The sequence below is a fragment of the Nomascus leucogenys genome, chromosome 18, assembly GCF_006542625.1.
Source record: "Nomascus leucogenys isolate Asia chromosome 18, Asia_NLE_v1, whole genome shotgun sequence".
NCBI lineage: Eukaryota > Metazoa > Chordata > Mammalia > Primates > Hylobatidae > Nomascus > Nomascus leucogenys.
Genome location: NC_044398.1, coordinates 75,096,779 through 75,118,663, shown reverse-complemented (window position 1 = coordinate 75,118,663; position 21,885 = coordinate 75,096,779). Strand labels below are relative to the sequence as shown.

The 21,885-nt window shown below is 37.6% G+C and overlaps 1 protein-coding gene across 2 annotated transcripts in view; it reads right to left on the bottom strand.

Moving 5' to 3' along the window:
* Positions 1 to 21,885, bottom strand: part of CWC27 (CWC27 spliceosome associated cyclophilin) — a 253,748-nt gene that overhangs the window by 109,840 nt on the left and 122,023 nt on the right. The window contains exon 12 of one of the 2 annotated variants that reach the window (XM_030798093.1): positions 18,345 to 19,230. The exons of the other annotated variant lie outside the window; for it this stretch is intronic. Within the exon in view, the coding sequence (XP_030653953.1) occupies positions 19,208 to 19,230 (23 nt within the window). The 3' untranslated portion in view covers positions 18,345 to 19,207. Of the gene's footprint in view, positions 1 to 18,344; positions 19,231 to 21,885 lie in introns of those variants that run through there. 2 annotated transcript variants of the gene reach the window in all.

Below are 21,885 nucleotides of genomic sequence, written 5' to 3'. Positions count from 1 at the left end.
AATGCAGTACTTCTAAGGAGCAGAAGGTTGTTTATAATAGTGTTTTGAGAGCATTTTTATGTTGGTGGGTCCTGTAATTAAATCCTTTTTAAAACTCATGATGATTATCTGTACATTGTTTTTTTCTTACTCAAACTCATTAAGAGTTTATCAATATGACTAGTCCTTAAAAAAACCAGTTTTGGGCTTGGTCATCCCTACACTACAGGCATTTTTTTTCTACCGCACTAAATTTTGCTTTTATTATTTATTTCCTTCTTTCTTTAGGTTTAACTTCCTGTTCTGTATAAAAAAATTTCTTAAAAGGTCTACTCAATCTTGCCTTTGAACACCTTGTAAAAAGTAAGCATATTTATTTTAAAGTCTGTTCCTGATAATTTCAATATCTGGAGTCCCTTTAGGACTCTTTCTATTTGTTGTTTCTGCTGGGTTTTGGTCAACTAATTTTGTCCCTTTCTGCACCTGGCTATTTTTTATTGTGTGTTGGGCCCACATTTGCCAAACTGCAGAAAAAGTGATGCTTAGGATATTATTTTCTCCCAGTGAGGATTTTCACATGGCTTCTACCAGTGCCTAAAGGCACTGGCAATCCAGAACCACCTTAATCCAATTTCAGGTAATGAGATTATTTGAAGCTATATACCTATACAGGTCTGTCTACTTTCTTTTCTTTCTTTTTTTTTTTTTTTTTTGAGACAGAGTCTTGCTCTGTCGCCTAGGTTGGAGTGCAGTGGCGTGATCTCGGCTCACAGCAAGATCTGCCTCCTGGGTTCACGCCATTCTCCTGCCTCAGCCTCCCGAGTAGCTGGAACTGCAGGTGCCCACCATCACGCTTGGCTAATTTTTTGTATTTTTAGTAGAGACGGGGTTTCACCATGTTAGCCAGGATGGTCTCCATCTCCTGACCTCGTGATCCGCCCACCTCGGCCTCCCAAAGTGCTGTGATTTCAGGCTTGAGCCACCATGCTCAGCTGGTCTGTCTACTTTCAGTTAACCTTTACTACTAGAGAAAAGCCTTGAGATAGCCAGACCCAAAGTGAGATATATTTACAAACATCCCCTTAGCAGACCCTGGACTTCAGTCCCTATTCCCTCTTCTTAACAAGAGACTGTTAAAAACACTACAGCACCTTTTAGACTCACCACTATACCCTCTAAATTCAGCAGATTTTCCCAGGGAAAGGGTTGCCCCAAACTCTGATCCTCCATTCTCCACTGGCCCTTAGCCTTGAAATTCTTCACTTTTCTTATCAGTTCTCTAAAGTCTTACAGAGATTTATTTTTTAAAGGATTTTAAATATTTATCCAGCTCTTCTAGTTATTCTGAGTCCAAATTATGTTGTCTGCCTTTCCTGAAAGCACAAGACTCCTCACACTGCCTCAGCCTCTTATGATTAAACAATATGCCTTAGTTAATCCTCCACTCTATACTAATGTTTCTATTTATTTGTAAAATAGTAAAATATTTTACTCTGTGACTACAGGTTAGAGGTGCTATGGGGGCATCGGACAATCAGTCCAAGCAGGTCAAATGAGACAACTGAAGAATAAGAGAGAGATAAAATGGAATGATTGTTAAAACGGAGGGAGGAAAGGGCAGGCAGGTGAGAATCAATCCTCAAGTTTGCAGGAGATCAGAGAAACATCCAAAGTGTCGACAGAATTTCAGTGCTGTCCGTTCCAAGATGGCCGAATAGGAACAGCTCTGGTCTGCATATCGACGCAGAAGATGGGTGATTTCTGCATTTCCAACTGAGGTACATGGTTCATCTCACTGGGACTGGTTGGACAGTGGGTGCAGCCCATGGAGGGCAAGCCGAAGTGGGGTGGGGGGGCATCGTCTCACCTGGGAAGCACAAAGGGTAGGGGGATTTCCCTTTCCTAGTTAAGGGAAGCCGTGACAGACTGTACCTGGAAAAATAGGACACTCCTGCCCAAATACTGCACTTTCCCAAAGGGCTTAGCAAATGGCACACCAGGAGATTATATCCTGCGCCTGGCTCGGCTGGTCCCATGCCCACAGAGCCTTGCTCACTGCTAGTGCAGCAGTCTGAGAATGACCTTCGAGGCAGCAGCCTGGCAGGGGTAGGAGTGTCCACCATTGCTGATGCTTGAGTAGGTAAACAAAGCAGCCAGGGAAGCTTGAACTGGGTGGAGCCCACCGCAGCTCAGCAAGGCCTGCTGCCTCTGTAGACTCCACCTCTGGGGGCAGGGCATAGATGAACAAAAGGCAGCAGAAACTTCTGCAGTCTTAAACATCCCTGCCTGACAGCTCTGCAGAGAGCAGTGGTTGTCCCAGCATGGTGTTTGAGCTCTGAGAATGGACAGACTGCCTCCTCAAGTGGGTCCTTGACCTCTGCGTAGCCTGAGAAACACCTCCCAGTAGGGACCAACTGACACCTCATACAGGCGGGTGCCCCTCTGGGATGAAGCTTCCAGAGGAAGGATCAAGCAGCAATATTTGCTGTGCTGCAATATTTGCTGTTCTGCAGCCTCCACTGGTGATACCCAGGCAAACAGCACCTGGAGTGGACCTCCAGCAAACTCCAACAGACCTGCAGCTGAGGGACCTGACTCTTAGAAGGAAAACTAACAAACAGAAAGGAATAGCATCAACGTCAACAAAAAGGACATCCACACCAAAACCCCATCTGTAGGTCACCAACATCAAAGATCAAAGGTAGATAAAACCACAAAGATGGGGAGAAACCAGAGCAGAAAAGCTGCAAATTCTAAAAACCAGAGTGCTTCTTCTCCTCCAAAGGATCACAGCTCCTTGCCAGCAACGGAACAAAGCTGGACGGAGAATGACTTTGACAAGCTGACAGAAGTAGGCTTCAGAAGGTCGGTAATAACAAACTTCTCTGAGCTAAAGCAGGATGTTTGAACCCATTGTAAGGAAGACAAAAACCTTGAAAAAAGATTGGATGAATGGCTAACTAGAATAAACAGCAGAGAGAAGACCTTAAATGCCCTGAAGGAGCTGGCACGAGAACTACAAGACACATGCACAAACTTCCATTGCCAATTCGATCAAGTGGAACAAAGGTTACCAGTGATTGAAGATCAAATTAATGAAATAAAGTGAGAAGACAAGATTAGAGAAAAAAAAGTAAAAAGAAATGAACAAAGCCTCCAAAAAATATGGGACTATGTGAAAAGACCAAATGTACGTTTGATTGGTGTACCTGAAAAGTGACGGGAGAATGGATCCGAGTTGGAAAACACTCTGCAGGATATTATTCAGGAGAACTTCCCCAATCTAGCAAGGCAGGCCAACATTCAGGAAATACAGAGAACACCACAGAGATACTCCTTGAGAAGAACAACCCCAAGACACATAATCGTCAGATTCACCAAGGTTGAAATGAAGTTAAAATGTTAAGGGCAGCCAGAGAGAAAGGTTGGGTTACCCACAAAGGGAAGCCCATCAGACTGACAGCAGATCTCTCAGCAGAAACTCTACAAGCCAGAAGAGAGTGGGAGCCAATATTCAATATTCTTAAAGAAAAGAATTTTCAACCTAGAATTTCATATCCAGCCAAACTAAGCTTCATAAGTGAAGGAGAAATAAAATCCTTTACAGACAAGCAAATGCTGAGAGATTTTTGTCAGCACCAGGCCTGCCCTACAAGAGCTCCTGAAGGAAGCACTAAACATGGAAAGGAACAACCGGTACCAGCCACTGCAAAAACATGCCAAATTGTAAAGACCATCAAGGCTAGGAAGAAACTGCATCAACTAATGGGCAAAATAATGAGCTAACATCATAATGACAGGACGAAATTCACACATAACAATATTAACCTTAAATGTAAGTGGGCTAAATGCCTCAATTAAAAGACACAGAGTGGCAAATTGGATAAAGAGTCAAGACCCATCAGTGTGCTGTATTCAGGAGACCCATCTCACGTGCAGAGACGCACATAGGCTCAAAATAAAGGGATGGAGGAAGATCTACCAAGCAAATGGAAAACAAAAAAAAGCAGGGGTTGCAATCCTGGTCTCTGATAAAACAGACTTGAAACAAACAAAGATCAAAAGAGACAAAGAAGGCCATCACGTAATGGTAAAGGAATCAATTCACAAGAGAAGCTAACTGTCCTAAATATATATGCAGCCAAAACAGGAGCACCCAGATTCATAAAGTAAGTCCTTAGAAACCTACAAAGAGGCTTAGACTCCCACACAATAATAATGGGAGACTAACAACCCACTGTCAATATTAGACAGATCAATGAGACAGAAGGTTAACAAGGATATCCAGGACTTGAACTCAGCTCTGCACCAAGTGGACCTAATAGATATCTACAGAACTCTCCATCTCAAATCAACAAAATATACATTCTTCTCAACATCACGTTGCACTTATTCCAAAATTGACCACATAGTTGGAAGTAAAACACTCCTCAGCAAATGTAAAAGAACAGAAATCACAACAAACTGTCTCTCGGATCACAGTGCAATCAAATTAGAACTCAGGATTAAGAAACTCATTCAAAACTGCACAACTACATGGAAATTGAACAACCTGCTGCTGAGTGAATCCTGGGTAAATAACGAAATGAAGGCAGAAATAAAGATGTTCTTTGAAACCAGTGAGAACAAAGACAGAACGTACCAGAATCTCTGGGACATATTTAAAGCAATGTGTAGAGGGAAATTTACAGCACTAAATGCCCACAAGAGAACGCAGGAAAGATCTAAAATTGGCACCCTAACATCACAATTAAAAGAACTACAGAAGCAAGAGCAAACAAATTCAAAAGCTAGCAGAAGACAAGAAATAACTAAGATCAGAGCAGAACTGAAGGAGATGGAGACACAAAAAACCCTCCAAATAAATCAATGAATCCAGGAGCTGGGACGTATCTCAAAAGAGATAAGTAATAAGAGCTATCTATGACAAACCCACAGCCAATATCATACTGAATGGGCAAAAACTGGAAGCATTCCCTTTGAAAACTGGCACAAGATAGGGATGCCCTCTCTCACCACTCCTATTCAACATAGAGTTGGAAGTTCTGGCCAGGGCAATCAGGCAGGAGAAGGAAATAAAGAGTATTCAATTAGGAAAAGAGGAAGTCAAATTGTCCCTGTTTGCAGATGACATGATTGTATATCTAGAAAACCCCATTGTCTCAGCCCACAATCTCCTTAGTATATACCCAAAGGGCTATAAATTATGATGCTATAAAGACACATGCACACGTATGTTTATTGCGGCACTATTCACAATAGCAAAGACTTGGAACCAACCAAAAGGTCCAACAATGATAGACTGGATTAAGAAAATGTGGCACATATACACCATGGAATACTATGCAGCCATAAAAAATGATGAGTTCACATCCTTTGTAGGGACATGGATGAAACTGGAAACCATCATTCTCAGTAAACTATTGCAAGGACAAAAAAACAAACACCACATGTTCTCACTCATAGGTGGGAATTGAACAATGAGAACACATGGACACAGGAAGGGGAACATCACACTCCAGGGACTGTTGTGGGGTTGGGGGAGGGGGAAGGGACAGCATTAGGAGATATACCTAATGCTAAATGACGAGTTAATGGGTGCAGCACACCAACATGGCACATGGATACATATGTAACAAACCTGCACATTGTGCACATGTACCCTAAAACTTAAAGTATAATAATAATAAAAAAAAAGCTGATAAGCAAGTTCAGCAAAGTCTCAGGATACAAAGTCAATGTGCAAAAATCACAAGCATTCCTATATGCCAATAACAGACAAACAAGAAAGCCAAATCATGAGTGAACTCCCATTCACAATTGCTACAAAGAGAATAAAATACATATGAATCCAAATTACAAGGGATGTGAAGGACCTCTTCAAGGAGAACTACAAACCACTGCTCAATGAAATAAAAGAGGACACAAACAAATGGAAGAACATTCCATGCTCATGAATAGGAAGAATCAATATCATGAATATGGCCATACTGCCTAAGGTAATTTATAGATTCAATGCCATCCCCATCAAGCTACCAATGACTTTCTTCACAGAATTGGAAAAAACTACTTTAAAGTTCATATGGAACCAAAAAAGAGACCACATTGCCAAGACAATCCTAAGCAAAAAGAACAAAGCTGGAGCCATCATGCTACCTTACTTCAAACTATACTACAAGGCAACAGTAACCAAAACAGCATGGTACTGGTACCAAAACGGATACACAGAACAATAGAACAGAACACAGGCCTCAGAAATAACACCACACATCTACAACCATATGATCTTTGACAAACCTGACAAAAACAAGAAATGGGGAAAGGATTCCCTTTTTAATAAATGGTGCTGGGAAAACTGGCTAGCCATATGTAGAAAGCTGAAACTGGATCTCTTCCTTACACCTTATACAAAAATTAATTCAAGATGAATTAAAGACTTAAATGTTAGACCTAAAACCATAAAAACCCTACAAGAAAACCTAGGCAATACCATTCAGGACATAGGCATGGGCAATGACTTCATGACTAAAACACCAAAAGCAATGGCAACAAAAGCCAAAATAGACAAATGGGATCTAAATAAACTCAAGAGCTTCTGCACAGCAAAAGAAACTACTATCAGAGTGACCAGGCAACCTACAGAATGGGAGAAAATTTTTGCAATCTATCCATCTGACAAAGGGCTAATATCCAGAATCTACAAAGAACTTAAACAAATTTACAAGAGAAAAACAAACAACTCCATCAAAAAGTGGGCAAAGGATATGAAGAGACACTTGCAAAAGAAGACATTTGTGCAGGCAACAGACACGTGAAAAAATGCTCATCATCACTGGTCATCAGAGAAATGCAAATCAATGGTATCTCACGGCAGTTAGAATGGCAATCATTAAAAAGTCAGGAAAAAACAGATGTTGGAGAGGATGTAGAGAAATAGGAATATTTTTACACTGTTGGTGGGAGTTCAACCATTGTGGAAGACAATGTGGTGATTCCTCAAGGATCTAGAACTAGAAATATCATTTGACCCACTGATCCCATTACTGGGCATATACTCATAGGATTATAAATCATGCTACTATAAAGACACATGCACACGTATGTTTATTGCGGCCCTATTCACAATAGCAAAGACTTCGAACCCACCCAAATGTCTATCAATGATAGACTGGATTAAGAAAATGTGGCACATATATGCCATGGAATACTATGCAGCCATAAAAAATGATGAGTTCATGTCATTTGCAGGGACATGGATGAAGCTGGAAACCATCATTCTTAGCAAACTATCACAAGGACAGAAAACCAAACACCGCGTGTTCTCACTCATAGGTGGGAATTGAACAATAAGAACACTTGGACACAGGGCAGGGAACATCACACACCGGGGCCTGTCGTGGGGTGGGAGACAGGGAGGAACAGCATTAGGAGAAATACCTAACATAAATGATAAGTTAATGGGTGCAGCAAACAAACATGGCACATATATACCTATGTAAGAAACTTGCACGTTGTGCACATGTACCCTAGAACTCAAAGTATAATAATAATAAAAAGAATTTCAGTGCTACATTTAGACCAATGTTCTTTAGACTTTTCATCATGTATCTTAATTTGTAAAAAAAATTTTGAGCATTCACCCTCAAAAATTTGTATATTTATTCAAATTTATATAAATTATGGGCATTACTAGTCTTGATTTCTTTTGTTCTTTCATTAGGTCTTTCATTTTCAGATTAAAAGATAAACAGAAATAGAAGTTCAGACACTTTTTCCCTTTATTGTAATGGGTCATCTCTGTGTCATTTTGGAGACCACTGTTCTAAAAGACAGAAAGTAAAGAAACTGGCCCTGCATGGACCAGAAGCCAGAAAAGTGGGGCAGGAGGAGGTTGAAAGACTTGATTTAATGGTAAGTAACATGTTCCTATTAAGGGATCTTAGCTTGAGTGTGGAGAAGGTGGTAATCATGAAGCCTGGCCAGGAAAGAAAAGATATGTATTCTTTTTTTTTTTTTTTTTTTTTTTTTTTTTGAGATGGAGCGTGGCTCTGTCACCCAGGCTGGAGTGCAGTGGCGCAATCTCGGCTCACTGTAACCTCTGCATCACAGGTTCAAGTGATTCTCCTGCCTCAGCCTCCTAAGTAGCTGGGACTACAGGCATGCACCACCATGCCTGGCTAATTTTTGTATTTTTAGTAGAGATGGGGTTTCACCATGTTGGACAGGCTGGCCTCAAACTCCTGACCTCAGGTGATCCGCCCGCCTTGGCCTCCCAAAGTGCTGGGATTACAGGCATGAGCCACTGTGCCTGGCCCATATTTATTAGCAGTTTAAAGGGATATACAGAGCTGTTCTAGTATCTTGAGGTTGCATATAGGTAGGTCTTACAATTAAATTCCTATGAGCTGAAAGATATCTTAGGAAGTCATCTATTCCAATCCTTATCTGAGTCATGGCTGCATTCAGTGTGTTTATCAGTCAGTTTTGGAACTCTGGGTTGTTATCTGTGGTAGTCAAAGTATGTCTACAGTTTCTTTGAAGGGATTCAAAAGATGAAGACTAACTCTCCTTCCCTTGAATGTGGGCTAGACTTAGTGACATGTGTCACTTTACAGAATAGTTAATAGCAGGCATTGTAGCTTTCTCATGCCTCTTCTCCCCACCATACCAAAGGAATCACTTGTTCTGGGGGAACCCAGATACCATATCATAAGGATATGAAAGCAGCACTATGGAGAGGTGCATATGGTAAAGAACCGAGGCTTCGTGTCAATAGCCACGAGAATGAGTCATCTTAGTAGATTCTCTAGCTAAATCAAGTCTTCAGATTTATAGCCTTGGTCAACATTTTGCCTATAGCCTCATAAGTTGCAAAACTTCTCAGCTAAGTTGTTCCGAATTTCTGATCCATAGAAACTATGAAATACTTAATTTTTTTTAAGCCTTTTAATTTTGGAGTTGTTATGCAGCAATAGGTAACTAATATAGAATTTTGGTATCCAGGTGTGGGGTGCTGACCTAAAGAAAAACCTAAAATATGTGAATGGTTTGAAACCTTGTAGTGGGCAGAAGCTGGAAGGACTTGGAAGAATTTGTTAATGAAAACTTGGAGAGTCTTAAACTCTTTGTAGAAGCATGGTGGTCTTTGAGGAGACTGCTCATGAAGGCTTAAAGCACAGTGAATGCACAAGGATGTTCACTGTAGCATTATTCATAATAGCCAAGAAGTGGAAAAAAAACTCACCTGTCCTTCAAGTGATTAAGTGGATAAACAAATTGTGTTATATGCATACAATGGAATATTATTTGGTGATAATGGAACCAAGTACTGATACTTGATACAATGTGGATAAACTCTGAAAACATTAAGCCAGGTAAAAGAAGTCAGTCAAAAAAACTAATGCACGATATTAATAATGGGTGAAGCTGTGAGGGGCGTCGGAAAGGAGGGTATGTGGGAACTCTATGCTTAATTTTTCTATAAGTCTAAACTCCTCTAAAAGTCTATCAATTTCTTTTTTTATTTTTATTTTTTATTTTATTTTAAGTTCTAGGGTATATGTGCAGAATGTGCAGGTTTGTTACATAGATATACATGTGGCCATTGTGGTTTGCTGCACCTATCAATACATCATCTAGGTTTTAAGCCCCGTATGCATTAGGTAGTTGTCCTAATGCTCTCCCTCCCCTTGCCCTGACCCCCCAATAGGCCCCTGTGTGTGATGTTCCCCTCCCTGTGTCCATGTGTTCTTATTGTTCAACCCCTACTTATGAGTGAGAACACGTAGTGTTTGGTTTTCTGTTCCTGTGTTAGTTTGCTGAGAATGATGGTTTCCAGCTTCATCCATGTCCTTACAAAGGACATGAACTCATTATTTTTTATGGCTGCATAGTATTCCATGGTGTATATGTGCCACATTTACTTTATCCAGTGTGTCACTGATGGGCATTTGGGTTGGTTGCAAGACTTTGCTATTGTAAATAGTGCTGCAATAAACATACGTGTGCATGTGTCTTTATAGTAGAATGATTTATAATCCTTTGGGTATACACCCCATAATGGGATTGCTGGGTCAAATGGTATTTCTGGTTCTAGATCCTTGAGGAATTGCCACACTGTCTTTCACAATGGCTGAACTAATTTACACTCCCACCAACAGTGTAAAAGTGTTCCTATTTCTCCACATCCTCACCATCATTTGTTGTTTCCTGATAAAAGTCTATCAATTACAAAAGACAATACCATTTATGGTAGCATAAAAATGTAAAATACTTACGAAGAAATCTGACAAATATATACAAGACCTCTACATTGAAAACTACAAAACAGTGCTCAGGGAAATTAAAGATGACCTTAATAAATGGAAAGATATAACACACTCATGGGTGGTACTACCCAATAGTAGTAAGATGTCAATTTTCTTCAAATTGATTTATATATTCAATGTAATCCAATCAAAATTCTAGCAGGCTTTTTTTTTGTAGAAATTGATTAGTTGATCCTAAAATTCACATGGAAATGCATATGACCTAGAACAGACAAAACAACTTTAAAAAATGTGGGAGGACTTACACTTGACTTCAAGACTTATAAAACCATAGTGATCAAGATACTAGTATTGCTGTAAAGATAGATAATAGATGAATGGGACAGAATAGACCCATATATAATATATAGAATAAACCCATGTATATATGGGCAATTGATTTTCAACAAAAGTTCAAGGGCAATTCAGTAGGGAAAGGATTGTCTTTTCAACAAATGGTCTAGAACAAACAGCCATCAATATGGAAATATGTGTACTTTGATCCATACTTTGCACTACAGTCATGCCCTATTTAACAATGTTTCAGTAACCAATGGACTGCAGACACAAAAGTGGTGTCATAAGATAAATTATAATGGAGCTGAAAAATTCCTATCACCTGGTGACACTGTAGCCATGATAATTTCATAGAGCAACACATTAGTCATGTATTTGTAGTTATGCTGGTGTAAACAAATCTACACTGCCAGTTTTATAAAAGCATAGCACATATAATTATGTACAGTACATAATACTTGATAATAACAATAAATCACTGTGTTTATTATCCTATATTTTTATTGTTATTTTAGAGTGCACTCCTACCTATAAAAAGAAAATTTTAATTGTAAAATAGCCTCAGACAGGTCCGTATAGAGGTACTCCAGAAGAAGGCATTGTTATCATAGGAGATGACAGCTTCATGCATGTTATTGCCCCTGAAGACCTGTCAGTGGAACAAGATGTGGAAGTGGAAGATAGTTATACTGATGATCTTGACCCTGTGTTGGCTTAGGCTTTTGTGTGATTTTGTCTTCTTTTTAAGTAAAAAACTTTAAAAGGAAAAAAAAAATTTAAAAGTAGAAGAAAGCTTATAGAATAAAGATATAAAGAAAATATTTTTGAATATTTTTGTACAGTTGTATAATGCGTTTCTGTTTTAAGCTATGTGTGATTACAAAACAGTCAAAAGTTAAAAATTAAAAAGTTTATAAAGTAAAAAAGTTATAGTAAGCCAAAGTTATTATTAAAGAGAGAAAAAAATTTAAATACATTTAGTGCAGCCTAAATGTACAGTATTTATATATCCTACAGCAGTGTAATGTCCTAGGCCTTCACATTAACTCATCACTCACTCCCTGACTCACTTAGAGTGACTTCCAGTCCTGCGAGCTCCATTCATGATAAGTGCCTATACAGGTATACCACTTTTTATCTTTTATACCTTTTTTTTGAGATGGAGTTTTGCTCTGGCACCCAGGCTGGAGTGTAGTGGTGTGATCTCGGCTCACTGCAAGCTCCACCTCCCGGGTTCACGCCATTCTGCCTCAGCCTCCCAAGTAGCTGGGACTACAGGCACCCGCCACCACGCCTGGCAAATTTTTTGTATTTTTAGTAGAGATGGGGTTTCACCATGTTAGCCAGGATGGTCTCGATCTCTCTTATACCATATTTTTACTGTACCTTTCCTATGTTTAGATATGTTTAAATACACAAATACTTACCTGTATATTACAATCGCCTGCAATATTCAGTATGGTAATATGCTGTACAGGATTATAGCCTAGGAATAATAGTCCATACCAGGGGTATCCAATCTTTTGGCTTCCCTGGGTCACGCTGGAAGAACTGTCTTGGGCCATACATAAAATATGCTAACACTAACGATAGCTGATGAGCTAAAAAAAAAAAAAAAATCACAAAAAAGTCTCATAATGTTTTAAGAAGGTTTATGAATTTGTGTTGGGGCACATTCAGAGCTGTCCTGGGCCGCATGTGGCCCACTGGCCACAGATTGGACAAGCTTGGGCCACACCATATAGCCTAGGTGTATAGCAAACTATATTATCTAGCTTTGGGTAAGCTTTGTGTAAGAACACTCCATGGTGTTTGCACAACGATAAAATCACCTAGCAACACATTTCGCAGACTGTATCCCCATTGTTAAGGGATGTGTGACTGTACTTATAAACATTAAGTCAAAGTGAATCACACCTTAATGTAAAATCTTAAAACTACAAAATTTCTAAAAAAAAAAAAAACACATAGAAGATCTTTTTGAGTTTGAGCCAGGCAAAGATTTCTTAGATCCAATAACTTGATTCAAAAATGAACAAAGTTAATAAGTTAGACTTTCCCAAAATTTAAGTTTTGTTTTTTGAAAGACACCATTAAGAGAACAAAAAAATATAAGCCACTGTTGGTGAGAAATATTTACAAATCATTTATCTGATAAAGGATTTGTATCCAAAGAATATAAAGAAGTCTAAAAATTCAATAGTAAATAACAAACAACATAATAAAAAATGGATAAAAAGAGTTGAATACATACTGCACCAAAGAATATATATGGATGACAAATAAGCACACGAAACAATGCTCAACATCATTATTAATTAAGTGTAAATCAAAACCACAAAGTAACACTGCAAACCATTAGAATGGCTAAAATTAGAAAGTGACCACACGAAGTGTTAACAAGGATATGGAGTTAACAGGATAGTTTATGCACTGCTTGTAGGATGTACAATGGCACAACCAGTTTGGAAAACAGTTTGGCAGTTTTCAAAAAGTTGAACATACACTTATCACATGACTTAGCCATTCCACTTCCAGATATTTGCTCAAGCAAAATAATAGCATATGGTTATAAAATATTTGTGGTATATCTATATAATGGAATACTACTTAGCAATAAAAGGAACAAACTACTGATATATACAACATGGATAAATCTGAAAATGCATATGTTGATTGAAAGAAGTCAGACAAAAAAGTACATAAAGAATATGATTTCATTTAAATAAGATTTAGAAAATACAACTATTTTATAGTGATAGAAGACTTTAGTGGTTGCCAGGGGATCAGAGAGGGGGTTAACAAAGGGCATGAGAACATGTTGGGCCTTGAAGGACATGTTCACTATCTAGATTGTGGTGATGTTTTCACAGGTATAGACATATGTCAAAACATGTCAAATTGTTCACTTTAAATTATTCTTCAATAAAGCTATTACAAATGTTTTTGTTTCTGTTCAAAAGTTTTGTTTGTGGATTCTGTCTTTTGACTGGGCCCTTTCTGCTACATACCACCAAATTATATTGTCCTGTTTCTTAATATGTTCATAGCTCTTATCTGAAACTTTGCCCAGTATTTAAATGTGCATCTGTGCTCTTCGTGTTGTCATAGATTCATACTCAAAAAATTGTCTTTTTCATTGTTATTTTTTCCTTAGTTTACAAATAATGTGATTATTCACTTAAGCAAAAGCCAGTTTCATTCATTACTTCAGCAAATGTTTGTTGAATGCTTATTATTTTGTCCATTACTATGCAAAGTATTAGGCATATAGAGATGAATCTATGGCTCCTGCTCTGCCAGGCACCTTTCCAACTACTGTTATACTTATTGCCCTTCAGTTTGCAGTGGAATTTTATTCATCTCTCAAAACATAGCTCAGATACTTGGTCAAGCTTTTCCTGACCCAATGGACTACTGCCTATTTGGTTCTTCCTAGGATTTTGTTTATATTATATAACAGAATCTAGTATTTTTCTCCCTGAATTCAGTCATCCCTTTTACCTTTTAGTAAAAGAATCAACCCCATATATCTCCCATCCTTGATATTTAGTTAGCCAGCCACTTGGACACCCAACTGGAGACTTTATTTCTTAGCCTTTTTTACAGCTAGGTATGGCCATGTGATTTCAGTATAACATGGTAAGAGTGAAAGTGCTTTGTGCAACTTTTGGGTCCTCTCCTTAAAGATGAAGTCACCAGTCTGGTACTTGCTCTTTCCTCTTCCCCGTTGCTGGAATATAGGCATGGAGGTGGGTCCGGTTGAATCATGCGGACAATGATAACACTTCAGGAGATGGCAAAAAAACAAAAATGAAAAAAACTTGGGTCCTTAAATACCTACTGGTCCTGAAGTGCTCACCCTGAATTGTTCTGCATGAGAGAAATAATCCTTAATCTTATTTAAACATGGCATTTTTTGAGTCTTTATCCATCTGCTTGCCTCTCTCTCCCTCTTTCAACAGCAACTTCTTTTGTAGATAATAAAACTAGCACTATTAATAGAAATTTCACTAATGACACTCCTTGTACATAGCAACTAGATCTTGCTTTCTCTGCATTAGAAGGACATCTGGGAAAAAACAAGTGACAAATGTCTGATACAACAAAGTCAAATCAATTTTCTGGCTATCTACTATGTGCAAGTTTTAAGAAGTGATACTTCTGGTCATTTTAACTATTGTAACCCAGTTCTAAAAATTGTTTTCTATTTTACTGATTTCTGCTCTTTATTCCTTTCTTCCTTCTACTTCATTGGGCTAATTTTGCCTGCGTTTTGTATTTTTTTTTTTTTAAGGCTTCTTTACATGGGGAACTTCTACAGTAATTTCCTGAAATATTAGCATCTAATGCAATAACTGTTTATAAGTACTGCTATGGCTGCATTAACATACTTGGAAATCAGTAACTCTAATTCCTAACAACTGCATTGTGTCAGAAGATGTAGTCTGTTTGAAAACAATCCTCTGAAAATTTTCTTTCTTTATGGTCCATTATGTGGCCACTTTCTATAAATGTTTCAAGAGGGCTAGAAAATAATATGTATTCTGAAGCAATATTCCTTTTCACCCATTATATCAAACTTGTTAATTGTGTGGTTCAGATGTTCTACATTCTTATTAAATTTTTACATGTTTGTTTAATCAGTTACTGAGAGAACTGTATTAAAATCTCTCACTATCATGAAATTGCTTACTTATTCTAGGTCTATCAATTTTTGCTTCATATATTTTGAGTTTATGTTATTAGGTCTATGCAAGTTAGGGATTATTAAATTTTCCTGATAAATTGAAGTTTCTGTGTTATGTGAAGATTCTATGCCTAGTAATACATTTTGCCTTAACGATTTGACTGTCCAATTTTTTTTTATTATTATACTTTAAGTTCTAGGGTACATGTGCACAAGGTGCAGGTTTGTTACATAGGTAACAAACTGTGTATGTGCCATGTTGGTTTGCTGCACCCATGAACTTGTCATTTACATTAGGTATTTCTCCTAATGCTATCCCTCCCCCATCCCCCATCTCCGACCAACCCTGGTGTGTGATATTCCCTGTTCCCTGCCCTGTGTCCATGTGTTCTCATTGTCCAACTCCCACCTATGAGTGAGAACATGCGGTGTTTGGTTTTCTGTCCTTGTGGTAGTTTGCTAAGAACGATGGTTTCCAGCTTCATCCATGTCCCTGCAAAGGACATGAACTCATCCTTTTTATAGCTGCATAGTATTCCATGGTGTATATGTGCCACATTTTCTTAATCCAGTCTATCATTGACGGACATTTGGGTGGGTTCAAAGTCTTTGCTATTGTGAGTAGTGCCGCAATAAACATACGTGCGCGTGTGTCTTTATAGTAGCATGATTTATAATCCTTTGGGTATATGCCCAGTAATGGGATCAGTGGGTCAAATGGTATTTCTACTTCTAGATTCTCACTCTGTCACCTAGGCTGGTGCAATCTTGGCTCACTGCAACCTCTGCCTCCCGGGTTTTAGCAATTCTCCTCAGCTTCCCCAGTAGCTGGGATTACAGGTGCACACTGCCGCATCTGGCTAATTTTTTGTATTTTAGTAGAAATGAGTTATCACTGTGTTGCCCAAGCTGGTATTGAACCCTTGAGCTGAGGCAATCCACCCACTTCAGCCTCCTAAAGTGCTAGGATTACAGGCACGAGCCACTGTGCCCGGCCTGATTGTCCAATATTTTTAAGATGTTTCTCACGTAAGTTGCATATGATTGAACTTCTTTTTTGGCCCAGTTGGACGAACGTAGTTTTTAGGCGAAGTATTTGACTTTTTGCATTATTTCAATACAATTATTGATACAGCTGCATTTTATTTCTCCTATCTCTTATGTCACCCTTTTTCTTTTCTTTTTTTTTTTTTTTAAATATCCTGCCAGTCCATGTTTCTTTTTCTTTCCTTGCTTATCCCCTTTGGGTTGATTTTTTTTTTTTTTTCCCTAATTGCATCTTTTCCTCTACTGGTTTGGAAGTTAAGACCCTTTCTTATCCTGTTAGTAGTTTCCCTAAAAATTTTAACATGTATAATTAATGTCTTAAAAACCACAGTTTATCTTGTGTCTTTACCTTCTTCCCAAACAATAAAAGGGCCATAGAATGCTTTTCCGAGCACCCTTTACCTGCTCACCAAAGTTATATACTATGTTGTTATGTACTTTTAATTTTACCTTTATTATTTAACATAAGACATTATTATCATTGTTTTAATCCTTCAATATTTATTTAGATTTATTCATGTATTTACCACTTTCCATGTTCCTAACTCTTTGTATTATAGGTCTTACATCTGGGCTCACCTAACTTTTGCCATAAGTATATCCTTTAGACAGGTAGCAATGTCTGTCAGCTTTTGTTTGTCTGAAGGACATTTCCCTCAGTCCATTGAAAATAAGATTCTGCCTTATGTCCTCACTTGTTGCTGTTGAGAAATCAGCTCTTGCTTTTTTAATGGTTATATCTTTTCCGACTACTTTTAAGATCTCTTTGTGTTGAATGCTCTGGAGTATTATCATAATTCATCTAGGACTGAATTTATTTTTCTTTATCGTCTTTTAGTTTTGGGGAGACTTCTTCATTCTGTAAAATTGATCTTTTCATTAGTTATATAAAATACTCAGTATCATCTCTTCAAATATTGCCTCTATTTACCCTTTGGTCTCCTCCTAGAATTTGATTAGACATTTATTAGATCTTTTAGGTTTCCAATCTCTTTTTGGAGTCAGTTCTACGTAATTTTTTAATGCTATCTTTCAAGTCACTAATGTTCATTTTAGCTGTGTCAAATTTGCTATAAAATATATCAAGTTTTTAATGTTAACTATTATATTTTTAATTTCTATATCTTCTTTGTTTTTAAATCACATGTTCTTTATATTTTCAAGCCTATCATTTCTTAAAATATATTACACACACTTAACATTTAGTGTCTGAATAAAATTTGAACTTTTTGTGGATCTCATTCTGTTGTCTGATGTTTCTACTGAATTCAGTGCATATGTGTCTTCTGAGTTGTTCTTTTTCTTTTTATACTTTCCTTGAGGACTGGGAATGACAGTAGGACTTTCCAGGAAAAATTTATGTTTGTTTGTATCAGGCTTCTATAGGCACTTAAGATCGAGGACCATTTCCAACTAAATTCTTTTATTGTTTGTTATTCCACACAAAATTTTTCATAATTGTCAAAACTTGAAAGTGACCATGATGTCCCTCAAATTTTTTCTTATATGAATTTTCTGTGTTCTGGTCTTTTTTTTTTTTCTGTTAGGTTGTTGGTCTTTTATTACAGATTTAAAGCAGTTTTTCACACATCATATGCTATAGATGCTGTTCATATTTTTCTCTGATGCATAAGGAGACCGTTACATTGTATAGGGTGTTCACATATTGTCTGGGAACACATATTGCTCATATTTGTCTCCAAGACTATCATTGCAACTAAATTCTTGGTTGGAAGATTTGGAGACCACTCCGGCAGTGTGAATTTAGACTCCTAACTGATGGGAAGGCTGCCTTGTTGCTAGAGTTCCCAAGAGACGCTCTTGTTCCCAAATATTTTGTGCCATGATTCAAGATAGGTAATTTCCCTTGTAGTCCACTGATGGAAATGAGGTGACCCTGCTTATTTCTAATCATTCCTGCCACTAAGGATGTGTTCCTTTGGGCCCTCAACTATACAGAATAGTCTTGTTAGACCCTCCCTACCTTGGGAAAACCTTAAGTTTTACATTGTCTTCCACGAACTTTGTGAGATTTCAAAAAGCAATGTTCCAGTTCACTCAATTTAACAAATGTCCTTAGGGTTAAAGCCTGACCTAGCGCTCCACTTACTTATCTTAGTTCATACCTTTACTTATTCCCTGGTTTAAGTATTCCTTGCATTTTTGCAAGTCATAGGAACATATGAAAAGATATTTTTGTATTATAGCCAACATTTTTCGTTGTTTTTAGTGAGGGGATCAGTTTGGACTCCTAGGCTGCCATAGTGACAGAAATTGATGTGTTCCGTTACATAACAATCTTTTGTCATTCATTCCCAAATTACATGTGTAATCTTTAAAAAGGTATAGGTTTATGATAATAATGTGCTCTCCAAAAGACTTTAAGTTTGCCTAGGGGGGTTTTAGAAACAATTAATCTAGCCAAAACCAAAGTAGATTTTAATAAATACCAATTAAAACTTTATATAGACTACATCCACTCAAGGTCGCATCACATTAAACAACAAGTAGTAGAAAGGGCACTGGACACAAATCTAAGGGTCCTGAGCTCCAGTTCTATTACTTTGCTCTGTAATATTGGGTAAGCACCTTAACTGGCAAGCTCTAGGTTTCCTATATATATAAAATGGAGGGGCCAGGCGCGGTGGCTCACGCCTATAATCTCAGCACTTTGGGAGGCTAAAGCGGGTGGATCACGAGGTCTGGAGTTCGAGACCAGCCTGGTCAACACGGTGAAACCCTATCTCTACTAAAAATACAAAAAATAGCTGGGTATGGTGGCGGGCACCTGTAATCCCAGCTACTTGGGAGGCTGAGGTAGGAGAATCGTTTGAACCTGGGAGGAGGAAGTTGCAGTGAGTCGAGATTGTGCCACTGCACTCAAGCCTCAGCAACAGGGTGAGATTCCATCTAGAAAAAAAAAAAAGGAGGGATTGGCCCAGATGATCCCTTCAGGACTCTAATTATTGCACAGAAGTAACAAATATAAATAGAGCACACCCAAGATCAGAGTTTCTAATGAGTAAGACATTCGTTATAGCTAGCTTACTTTCACATTTTAACATACTGCAGCATCATGTTTTAAACAAACTTACATTCTGGTGTGGCCATAGTCTTCTTAAAAAAATCAATATAAAATATTTTTGTATATCAAAATAGATTCTAAATGATTTCTCAATACTTGGGCATCTTGTTAGTTTTCTGAGAACTTCAGTATTCCTTTTGTTCTTTCTGGCATTTCAAATTGTTTAATGTGGCTATTAATATAATTTAGGGATTATCTAAATTTTGTGTGAAAAAATACTAATACTCAAAAGCTACAACTGTACCATCTGCCTGGAGTTTATGCAAAGAATTTGAAAATATAATCATTAAAAACTATCAGTATATTGCATCGATCATTTTTTAAAAATCAACCTAATACCATGCAGATTGAACTGTCCAAAGTAAGGTTTAATGCAACATATTCACAGGTTTACACTATTAAGTTGTAAAAAGAATATCTTTCCCAAATTTGATTAAGTGCTGCAAGATGTTGAAGAAACTCAGCACTCAAATGAATTATATGTTTGATGTCATTTTTGGCAAAACCTCAGAAAATGTCACATAAAAGGAAAACATCTTACTTAAAATAAGGTCTTGACAGCAGTCTGGAAAAGTTAACAACTCCATTCCCAAATGGGAACACTGGTTATAATCAAACTTTTAATGATGATATTAGTTCCTCTCTTGAGACAATCTAAATATCCAAACAAAACAAAACAATAAAACACATGTGTGTGTGCAAACACACATACACATACCCTTCACCTCTTCTACTTTCCAAGAGTGGACAAATTTGTAATTATTTCAATGTAGGCTCCAAATACCTAACCTGAATGTAATCTTTCCTTGCAGAATTTTTAGTGGCCAGCTGAGAAAGGAAGAGGTAATAGACTACAACATGAGATCAGGATTTATTTTAATGACTTTTTAAATGATTTTTTTTTTTTTTTTAAAGAACCAGAAATATAGAGAATTCTCATCAGCAATGGAAATGCAGTCCCTGGCTATCATTGCTCCCACATAGTCTAAACCCTAGAGCTGAAATAGTGGGAATTTTTCATGTCTTAACTGCATTTGTATGGTCTTTACATCCATCATCCTCTATATCTCATGTTGTGTGATGTAAGAGAATTAAGAAGACATACTCCTAAAGCAAGTTGCCCCCTTAAGAATTCTTGATCAATTTCAATATAAACATTATTTTAAAAAGGCATATTATATACAAAATTATAACAAAATGACATTATGGGGAAAAAAACACATGTGTGTTTCTAGCATGAAAAGAAACAACTCCAGAAAAAATAAATATCACAAAGTTAACTGGTTATCTTTGGCGAAGTATTATGGGGTAATCTTTCTTTTTATCCTTTATGCCTTTTTACGTTTCTGATATTTTTGCAAAGAATAAATGTTACTTTTATAATGTAAGAAATACAGCTTTTTTTAAAATAAAGAGACAGTAATGACCCCCAACTAATATTTACCTGTATGAATTAAGCATCTATTTTTACTGGGTCAGGAATGACACAGATATTAGTAATAGGAGGACAAATTGCAGTTACTAAAAATATAGCTGAAGGTTCTTGTCAAATTCTCAACATCGAAATTACAACCACCAGGCCAGAAAGAAAGGTTATTAGAAAACTGTGTTAAGACAGCAAAGGGATGCAGAGAGATATCCTAAACACATTGGTTCTTAATAAGACTAGCAACAGATGGGCTGGGTGCGGTGGCTCATGCCCGTAATCCCAGCACTTCGGGAGGCTGAGGCAGCCGGATCACCTAAGATCAGGAGCTCAAGACCAGCCTGGCCAACAGGGCAAAACCCCATCTCTACTAAAAATAAAAAAGTCAGCCAGGTGTGGCGGCACATGCCTGTAATCCCAGCTACTCAGGAGGCTGAGGCAAGAGAATTGCGTGAACCCAGGAGGCGGAGGTTGCAGTGAGCTGAGATCGCACCACTGCACTCCAGCCTGGGAGACAGAGAGAGACTCTGTAACAACAACAACAACAACAACAACAACAACAAAGTACCCTAAGCAACACTAGGAGGTCTGCAAGATGATCCAGAATTTAAGACATAAAAATATGTGAATTGGTTAGAATTTATTTTTTATTGCTCATAAAAATTAAATAGCCTATAATGTAGGGTTCACAAAGTAAAGCTCAACAAGATTCACTAATTATGACTTGGAAGAAAGTTTGAGACAGATTGTCTAAAAAAGAACAAAGTACTTTATGGACTCTTAAAGATGATCATCTCTACTTTACCAAAAGATGAAATTCTTGATGTAATTGTGAGGGTATGTACATCTTCACATTTGCTACAGACCTTTAAAAATCTTTACTATTTAAGAAATTATATTACTGAAAGATGTCTTGTTTAAAATATTGCATGGTTTCTAGCACTTAAAGGTAGTCAGGGGTTCAAGAAAATTTCAGTTGAGAGGCTGACTGTCCTAGCTACAGAATAAAGCTCTATTTTTCCAGGACTTTCAGGAAATGAGGTATTCCACACAA